The sequence below is a fragment of the Olea europaea genome, chromosome 15 (genome assembly GCF_002742605.1).
Source record: "Olea europaea var. sylvestris chromosome 15, O_europaea_v1, whole genome shotgun sequence".
Taxonomy (NCBI): Eukaryota; Viridiplantae; Streptophyta; class Magnoliopsida; order Lamiales; family Oleaceae; genus Olea; species Olea europaea.
The window spans coordinates 10,774,815-10,784,974 of NC_036251.1; the positions used below are offsets into that span (position 1 = coordinate 10,774,815).

Sequence of the window (10,160 nt, forward strand, 5' to 3'; positions counted from 1 at the left end):
TTCTTTTTTAACTATACATTTCAGCGTCAATTACTATTCCACAATACACTTTTGAAATTAAAGGTGTGTTTGTCACCTATTATTTGGGAAGAATGTATTATGGAACAGTGATTGATATTGAAATATGTGGTTAAAAAAAGAAATTTTTTTGATTTACGTGTAATATTATTTTAATAAAGAATATATGATTGAAAATGAGTAATGTAGAAAAAATAATGAAAAAGAATGAAAAAAAAATGGATGATAAGCAAGGCCTAAAGGGACACAAACAAGCCCTAAATATAAAAAGTAACGGGTAAAATTGTGAACCCCCGCGAGCACCAGTAAACCACGACCCACGATGATTAGGTGGCACTATCGCAATTTTTTCGAAATGCAGGCCCATAAACAAACACCAAATGTATCGATTTTTCCCAATTCGCGCCTCTCACTTTCCCGCCCCTTTCTTACGCACTTCTCCCAAATATGCTACAACAGATATACGCATACACCTATAGATACGCTATAATTTATATGTATACTATGAATCCAGTAGTGTAGAAGAAGAAGAAGAAGAAGAAGAAGAAGATGTTTTACTCTCACACATTTTTGGCGAGGAAGGGCCCGCTGGGAACAGTCTGGTGTGCTGCTCATTTGCAGCACAAACTCAAGAAGTCCCATTACATCTCCACCAATATCCTCTCCAGAGTCGGTCAGTATTTCCACATTTTTCATTGAAAAATACGTTTTTCTTTGTGAGTTTTAATTGGAATTCTTAAAAAGAATTTGTTCTTGATCTATCGATCTGTATGGAATGTGGCGGCGGGTTTATTGTTTAATTAGTTTCTTTTTATCTATATATATCGCGATTCTGAACTTAAAGGTCTGTTATCGATTTCGCGTTGTTTATGTTATAAATTTTTTATTGATGATTTTTTCAATTTTATTAATTCTACAATCCAGCGGTTTTTACAGTGTTTGGAGTGACAAGGTAAGGTCTATATCTATCGATATTTCCATAATATTAATTATCTTGTGATTTTTTTTTATGGAGTTTTTGTCGATTTTTAAATTTTGAGAGTTGATTTTTATATTTGTAGAAATTGTACATAAATTTTTGTCCCCTTGGTGTACTAATACAGTGAAAAAGATTGCACCTTTTTGGGTTTGTGATTAATTCCATATGTTCAGTATCTTCTTAAAGTTTCAACTGAAATAATCTAATTTGACATTTTATGCATTTTCTCCCCAGTTTTGGTGATATGACGTGAATATAAGTACAATTGTTATATTTTTGGTTGATAACAATATTTATGGACGTCAATGCCTATCAAGGATTACAATTTTCCATTAATTTCTGGTACAAATATACCTAAAGACTAACTTTTTTGTCAATATAAATTCGCAACAGCAGTTGTCATTTAGGAATACGTTGGCATTTTCTCATATTTAGCTATTGTTCATTTCCAATTACAGCATGTTGTAATTTGGGACTGGTCAATAAGGAATCATTTTTCAATTACTGAGTTTGAAAAAAAAATTCCATTTTGTGTTTATACTTCTACCAAGAGGCTGATGAAATTTAATATTTCTCAGTTACAGTTTGAACTCATCGCTGTTCATCCTCTCATCTATTTAACATCAGCTTGAACTGTATATAACATGATGATGTTTGACATTCTTAGTTGTTGAATCTTAGCCCATGTTTAGCTAATGTATAAAAATGACTTATAATCTGTCAGTCACTTTTTATTCATATATTTTGTGAGATCGACAAGTACAACTCGCTTATCACCTCTAATTTCATATATTTAATAATTCTGTTTGCAGATCGTATCATGTATCCTGAGGTGCCTATTGCTCTGAGAATGTCAGGACATCTTCTACTTGGGGTTGCCCGGATATATTCGAAGCAAGTTGACTACCTTTACGAAGATTGCCACGTTGTACAGATAACAATAAATAAGGCTTTTACTTCTGTGAACGTCAATCTACCTGAGGATGCAAATCATGCACCATTTCACTCTGTCACTTTACCAGAAAAATTTGAGCTTGATGCCCTGGATTTGGATAATTATTCATGGTATTTATTTTATAGAACTGTTTCTTTTGTTGCCTAAGAGCTACAGATACTGATAAATTCCTGGATTAATATTTTCAGGTGTGAGTATGATCATCTTAACAGCTATGATGATATTACATTGACAGGTAGAAATATTATGCGCGGTTGCTTGTTTACAGATTACGTCAATTTCTGCCTTCTCACTTTTGATAATTTTCACCAATAATTATGAAGACATTACCTAGAAATTTCCATTTTACAGAACAAATTCCTACTGGGAAAGATCCATATATTATCATTGCTTTTGATGGGGTACTTCCATTGTGTACATCGTTTTGAATTTGAAGACGAATTAAATATATAATTATTTCTCAATTGAGATCTTTTAATTGTAGGATTCTCCAAGGGATACAGTGGGGGCTGTGCAAATTGAAGAAGAGTATGGATTGCATAGCCTATAAAAGTAAATTGTGCATTATCTTGGGTGGAAGTGATGAATAGAGTTTTTTCTGTTTTACTGATGCAGTGTTCAAGAGGACACAATTCCTGTTTTTGAAGATCAGTCTCCCAGAAAACACCAACTGGTTGATGAAGGAATTGCTGAAGAGATCAATCCTCCAGATTTGCCGAGTCCTGAGTTTCAGCGGGATGCTAATCATGGTTCTGATTTCAATTACAATCCAATATTGTCTGATTGGGTTGATGCGGACCTAGAGATTGTGAATCAAATCAGCAAAGATATAGAAACTCATACGCCACATACAGAAAAGCCTGAAGAACCTTCTAAATCTCAGAAGCATCAAGCATCACATTCATATAATCATTCAGAATCAAATATGCCTTTTGGTAAGTGCAAATTTAATGTTATCAGAAATTGATTCACTTTAAATTAGGTCAATCGAACATGTCCTTTTTTCAGTCCACCCATCGCCTGAAGAAGAAATTCGAGCAACCCCACCTGTTGCACAACCAAAAGTCAGAAAGAGGAAAAGAAAGCAGCCTTTTGACAAGGCCACTGTATTGAGCAATGGGTATTCTTTGACATATCACTCCTATAAAATTGCAGATGTACTGTTTTCTTTTAGATAACGGGATATGGTGATACCAGGTATATGAGAAACTCACTAAATGACACCAGCGATATACGTCACCTGAAGAACTATTCTTGCTCTTCTCTGGAAATCTGGAAATTAAACAACAAAATAAGAAAGGATGGTGCTCTTTTTGAGCCCTTGATAACCGGTTAGTAGAGTTATCTATAAATTTGCTTGCATAGATTGCAATTCTTGGAGTCTCTTTTTATAAGAAAAATGGTTCTGTAATTCTGCAGGAGTATGTGCTGAACTACGCGATAGCTTTAGAGAAGAGTTTATTTCTACAAAGCCTCATCTGGTTGCCTTGCAAGAAGCTCATGAAGGGGCTGAGGTTGATCCTTCTCCTTCATCTAGGCACGATCTTGGTGTGGAAGTTGGATGTTTTTGTAATAATGAGTATAATTCAACAGAGATAATTATGCCTTCTATTCCCACACCCACTACTCCAAGTCGAAGAAATGACTTCACTGTTGACAATGCCAATTTCGAGTTCCAATCAGACCGTGCAGAAACAATTGAAGAGGCTGGAACAATCCCCAAGTCAGCTATGGGAGCATCTACGGGAACCTTTTATTCTGATATGGAAACTCCAAAGACATTCGATGGGGAGCATTCAGCGCTTTCTGATATTCCTGAGCTTGCAACTTCTGCAGGAGTATGTTTATGAAGCTTAAATATTCATCTTCTTATACTCAGTCATCTTCTTTCCTTTCCTCACACTTTTGGACATTACTTCGTGGATTTTTTCTTCACACAACTTATTCTATATCTCGCGATAACATCAACTAGGGGTTTGTCTTGGCTTGCTTTTGCGAATTTTTTTAGTTCAAGTCAAGTTTGACCTGAACAAAAGGTGCTTGCAAGCTTGCAAACATGGTTCAGAGCTTTATTATTCTAATTATTATATGTCAGATTGAATAGTTATTTACCTTCTTTATTATTATTTAACATTTTACTGTTCCTTTCATGGATAGCTGATAAATCAAGCAAAAAAAAAAAAAAAAAACTAGTCCTTCTTTTAACCTGCTACTCCAATCAGACTCAAATAACACTTAAGGGGCTTGACTTTTGGTTTTTATACTCCAACCTAGCTCGAACTTTAGAATGTTAAGCTCAGTAAGCTTGACCTGAGCTGACCCCTAGTTTATTCTGGTCGAACTTAGGGTTGAGTCCATTATCTGCAAAAGCTTGTCTGCTTGGCTCATTTGCACATTCATGTTAAGTCTGTTTTCATTGTTAGGTATAATTCTTATTTTCTTGAAGTATTCCATCCAAAAGTTTCATTTTTTATTTTCTAAAAGTATTCCGTCCAAAAAGTGCTCTTATAACCTGTCCTCTGTTTCTAAATTATTTTAATCTGACTCTGATAAAACCATGTTCAAGCATGGTTTATTTTTACATTTAGCTGGCATCTCTTTGATAGGAAAATGAGGCTCTTGTATTGCACCCTCTGTTTGTCACCCTAAACAGAGAAATGATAGCGATGGAAATTAAGTGTCCCTACACAGCTTACTTGAATGAAGTACAAATAGATGCTATGGGAAATGCGCTTGGTTTAAGCAATGTTTAATCCCAAATATTATGTCTGAAAAAATTATGTACTTGAATGCTAGTTTGCCTTGGGTTGAATAATTTGACTGCATCTCCTAGACAACCTAGACAGTGCGCCATTTATGTATTTTATATATATTTTACTTCCACCTGCTTTTGTACAGGATGTAATACTTTCTATTACCTGATCCATGCTATTCTGTTTATTTCTTGAAAAATGAATTTGGAAGTTTGCTCCATTTTTCTAGTTTGTCATTGTACATTTTGTCCTCTTTTATGATACTACAGATTTCTCATCTTCAATTTATGGGGGAAGGTGAGTGTGTTTGTGTCATATTTTGTATTTGATTTGAATATGAAAACTCATTCCACAGTTTTTGACATGCACTTCTTGAATTTTGCATCCGACATGCTGGTTTTTTCCTATGTTCCAGGAGCTTGGTTTTCTAGAACAAGATGACAATTCCCCGGCTGGTAATTTTCAAATATTTTTTGACTCTATAAGTTACTATAACTATGCTTGATGTTAATTAGACATGAAAAATACATCTGCTTTAATAGGATCTCCAGGAACCCCAAAAGTCGGGTTCCTCTCAAAAAATCAGGGGACTCCTGAAGAACACACCTTGTCTTCTCGAACGAGGTAGATTCATCTCCCGGTCCTCATCCCGTCCCCGAGTGAACTGTCAAACTCTGTCCAATAAAGCGGATCGAGTTTTTTGGGAAATATGAATGGAGCTTTTCTGTGATAAATTCTTTTGTAATTGGTTTGCAGAGCTTTAGCTCAATATTTAAAAAAGCAGGCCTCATTAACCCCCGTCCCAGGCAACTCAGAAGGGTCATCTGGAGATCTTAGTTTGCTCAAGATTTTGGAAGGCAAACCAAGAAAAATATGTGCTCGGATGTTTTCTGAGACCTTGGTAAATGCTTAAGCATTTGCTGTTAATTTATTTAATTGATATTGGTGTTTAGCTGTAGTTACCATGTTGCTAGAACGACTTTGATCGAATTTACTATACAGTCTAGGGGATAAGAACTGGTCATATTTTAGGATCTGTTGGTTGAAGTAATTTGTTACATTTCTGAAGTTTAACATCGAAGAGAGCCAAATTCTTAAGTTTAGATGCACTTCTTTTCTGTCAAGCAGTCATTTCTCTCATATTAGGTATTTGAAAGCCTTCGTTTTGATTCATTTCAGGTTTTGAAGAATTATGGACTCGTGGATGTACATCAAGAAAAACCTTATGATGATATTAATCTGAAGGTGACACCTAAACTTTTCAAGGAACAATTCTCAGGCTAAAAGTGCTCGGCAGTTTCTTTATTTATATAGGTAAGAAACACCAGTCTCAAACAGTTTTATGTCACTAACGTTCCATTGTTATTTGTATACTAGAGGAAATTGAATGTAATGTATGCAGTTTTGGTCACCTTTATCTTGACAGCTTGCAATTAACTGTAGCATAGCTCATCTTTCTTTTCATCGATCTGCTTGATGTTATATTATGCATCTATCTGGGAGCCATTTTTAGAAAATTTTAATCTAAAATGTAGCCGTTACATAGTACATGGATTTAGACAGCCATAATAATTGATTGGGGTTGTAGAAAGATATTACTTAAAATGCCCTTCGTACTATGTGTAAGGTGGGGTGGGTTTAGAGGGATTAGAGGGGTATTGAAGTAATATCACAGATGTAGATCAACCGAGTATAGAACCCCAGCTCGCAGACCTCTTTTGTCATTTTTTATTACATTGGTTCCTGCAGTGGGGTCGACCCTTTGCGAGACTTCTGATTTTCTTCTGTAAGAACAATTCTGTACAGTCAGAATTGTTCGATTTAGATTGGAGAAATGCAGTCAATTCATGTCAGGCAGTCTGATGAAATTTATTGTATTAACGGCTACATTTTCGATTAATATTCAGTAAAAATGGCTCCCTGGCGCTATGCGAAATGGTCAATTCATCACACTGCAGTTCACAAAAAATCGACGTCTTTCAGTTTATGAGAATGTCCCTTAAATAAAAGGTGCGAGATGTTTAATATTTGAACGTCTTGGTAATGATTTTTCTTAAACTTCAATGCTTGGGGTGCACAATGCCTTCCCTTGCTAGAGGCCACTGCACTACATTAACCTCAACTGTCTTAAAAATTTTTCTGCCCCATTTTTGCATACATATTTTAATGGTCCTGTCTCGATTTTTCAAAACCGTTTGGCTTTACATTGTGCTTAAGACGGGTTTCATAGTCTTGAAAACAACCTTGACTGCATCATCTTTTCGAGCTTAAGCCTCGAGTCTAATTTAGTAGATGCTTTGTATTCTTCTATGTAGGTCCATCTCCCCCTTAGACCTTCAGCAGCACTGCATTAACCAACACTCCAAGCTTCTTGTATATTGTGACTTCTGCTCAATCTGAAGAAAGAGCACGTTTTGTTATTTGCAAGGAGAATGAGGATGTGCTTAGCCACTTCAAGAAGAGGAAAGGAGCAAGTTTTTATCTAGATGGGGCAAGTGTAATTGAAGTAAAATTAGAGTAAATTATTTATTCATTTGTTAATATCAAAATTTCATGCTCTTGAAGATTGTTTTTCACAATAGTTCTCATTTTATGGTTTTAAAAGACTACTCCCTTTTTATTTATTTATTTATTTTATTTAGTAATTGTGTATTTGTCTCAGGTCAAGCAAACAATCATTATCTTTTAAATTATTTATTTATTTTTTTAAATAATATCTCACCAAAATTCGATTTACTACATGTGTGTATATAACCCCACCTAAACTCGATAGTCGTTATGAACTCCATGTAAATGAACAATCATCATAATTTATTTTTGCATCACATCTTATTAAAACTATATGAAGTTGGTCCCAGTCTAATATTTTGAGAGCCTCGGTCCCATCCTTTCTTTTCTGTAATATGAGGATTTTACCTTGTGTTAAATTAATAACTCAATTTATTTTAATCATTTCATAATATTTAATAACACAAACTTTTGTCAAGAAATTACAACTTTTTGGTATAATATTTGAGTTCTTAGTTCATGGTTTGTCTTCTGTGTTTATAACTTATGAGAAAGAACTCAGTCATTAAGGTAGTTAACCAAAGACGAGTAAGTAGTTCGTCAGTTCTTCTTCCCATGTCTCCTCGTGAGTTTGATTTGTCTTAAAACTCCCTTCTCAAATTCTAAATGTCAGGTCTTTTACTTGGCTTTCCTTGTTCTAAGGCATCAACACTTGCCTTACCTTGAACTTCGATTAATTCTCTATTAAAATACAACTTGTCTTGTGACTAATTAAGAAAACAATAAATAGTCAGCTTACCATTGTGCTTAATAAATAACGAAAAGAGAAAACAAAAACAAAAGAAATAAAGAAACTGAGTAAAGGAAATAAATAGTTAATCAAGAAAATATGCCCGTTAATTTGGATCTATTGCTTACTAACAGCTTGTTTGGTTCGAATTAAAATTTGATTTTAATGCAAGTCAAAGTCAAACAATCAATATTAATTACATCTCTAATGGAGTTCACAACTTTTCAATTATACGTTATAAAAATTTCTATCATAATCTACTAAAAAAATATCTAATTTTAATCCCAATCAAACACCTTCTAAGCATTTTCCGGACTCACTAAAATATCATTGAACTTCAATTTAATTTTTATGGTACCTAAACTAGTAAAGGTTTTACCTAACGAGCAGATCTGTCCAATTTAAAGGGACTTCTTACTCCAAAAATGCGACAACGCCTATCTCTCGTAGAACAACGTAGTTACTGGCCAAAGATGGAGAATGAACTTGATAATTGAAGTAAGGAATGCTGACTCGACCAAGAAAAATTTTGCACGTAAGTCAGAGGTTTTTGGTGGAGATTAAAATTAGATTTTTTTAGTAAATTGTTACAGAAGTTTTTGAAATGTATTGTTGAAAAATCATGAGACCCATAAAAGATGTGATTAATTTTAATTGTTTGACTTTTACTTAGATTAAAATCAGAATTTTAATTCAAACCAAACAAACCCTTAATATCGTCAACTTGCCCAATTGAACTTTTTCATGTATTACACTATTACTGCACAGTCAATAACATTTTAAGAACTTCCAAAGTATTTTATTTGAGTTGCAACTTTAGTCCCTGGTAGGGTTCGATTTTAATTTAAGGCATTTTTCTCTTTCTTCATTTTCAATCACACATAAATCAAATTTTTTTTTTTTTTTACTTTTTAGTTACACATTCTTCAAAAAATTATAATTCCTATATATATATATATATTTTTTTTTTCAAAATCTCATTAAAATAAATTCCAAACAAGAGCTTATTTTGACTTAAAAATGACAGACCATACTTTGTAGCATCATGACACCCCACCAGTTGAGCCAAAAAGTGATATATTAATGAAAGAAAATACTCTCTAGCAGCCCCTGAGGGCAAACAAAAGAACTTGCTGTCCCCATCAAAACCTCAAAAGCTGCTAAAAAATTGCCTTCTCATAACCCCCTAGAGCTCAGAAAGGGGACTCGCAAGTTTCCAATTCAAACCCAACCTCTGTATTTTCCCTTCTCCGCGTACAGATTCACAAATGCCTATAAAGGCGGCATGATCTTTGCCTGTTCAAATTAGAGGCCATTTTTTGTTCCATTTCCATGGCTCTTGTAACCAGAATCCCTTCTCTCTCTGCATCTTGTTCTCTTTCATCGTCAACTTCGAAAACCCAATCAAGAAAATTTAATTATTTCAGTTTAACGCCAGTTTTTTCCATTCACTGTTCGTTACATTCACAAGAAGCTTCGCCTTTTACTGAAAAGCACTCTGTTGAGAGGTACGAAAGGGATAGCTGGCTGTACAAGAACCAGTTGCAGAATCCCCCATCCTCCTCTTGCCCAGTTCCACCTGATAAGGAATCTATCAGGGAGTACGATTTAGCATTGCAGCTCCCGGAGCTTAGGAAATTGCTTGAAGTTTTGAGAGAAAAGAGAGAAAGTGAAAACAGGGATAAGAGAAGGGGCCCTGGAAATGTGTTCTTGGTGGGGACAGGGCCTGGGGACCCTGAGCTGCTGACCGTGAAGGCATTGAGGGTGATACAGAGCGCTGATCTACTGTTGTATGATAGGTTGGTGTCTAATGATGTGTTGAATTTGGTGGGTCCGAATGCTAGGCTTCTCTATGTTGGTAAAACTGCAGGGTACCATAGCAGAACCCAGGTTGGTTTTATTGTTTATTTTGTGCATCTTTGCATTTATCATTGAGTTATTTTGGTGATTTTAAGAATTGGGTGCAAAAGAACTTTCGAGTTTAGAAGTTGGTTTTTGACCAAGTTTAAAACTTTGATAATTTGAGACCATATTGTGATTTTATTGTTTTCTTGTAACTTTGGTAACTAAAATTTGGCATCCTAGGAGAATTTGGTATTTTATATATCTGGAAATTTGTATTAGAACTTGGATAAAAAATTGGGACTGCCAAATTTG

The 10,160-nt window shown here is 34.7% G+C and overlaps 2 protein-coding genes across 4 annotated transcripts; both read left to right on the forward strand.

Annotated features, from left to right (window-relative positions):
- Positions 1-441: 441 nt before the first annotated feature.
- On the forward strand, positions 442-7,269 carry LOC111410130 (sister chromatid cohesion 1 protein 3-like). Of its 3 annotated transcripts, none has more exons than XM_023040346.1 (14): positions 442-691; positions 1,810-2,062; positions 2,141-2,187; positions 2,304-2,353; positions 2,437-2,480; positions 2,568-2,887; positions 2,961-3,072; positions 3,150-3,283; positions 3,372-3,790; positions 5,121-5,160; positions 5,248-5,329; positions 5,462-5,606; positions 5,885-6,019; positions 7,021-7,269. In XM_023040346.1, exons 1-13 carry the CDS (start codon positions 568-570, stop codon positions 5,987-5,989), a joined length of 1,875 nt encoding a protein of 624 aa, XP_022896114.1. In that variant the 5' UTR covers positions 442-567; the 3' UTR covers positions 5,990-6,019; positions 7,021-7,269. The 3 variants fall into 3 exon arrangements, with proteins under 3 accessions (XP_022896114.1, XP_022896115.1, XP_022896116.1); XM_023040347.1 differs by having other exon boundaries at positions 5,257-5,329; XM_023040348.1 differs by lacking the exons at positions 5,248-5,329; positions 5,462-5,606; positions 7,021-7,269 and having other exon boundaries at positions 5,885-6,016.
- A 1,855-nt stretch (positions 7,270-9,124) lies between these two features.
- On the forward strand, positions 9,125-10,145 carry LOC111410131. Its single transcript, XM_023040349.1, has one exon. It carries the CDS (start codon positions 9,336-9,338, stop codon positions 9,936-9,938), a length of 603 nt encoding a protein of 200 aa, XP_022896117.1. The 5' UTR covers positions 9,125-9,335; the 3' UTR covers positions 9,939-10,145.
- Positions 10,146-10,160: the final 15 nt, after the last annotated feature.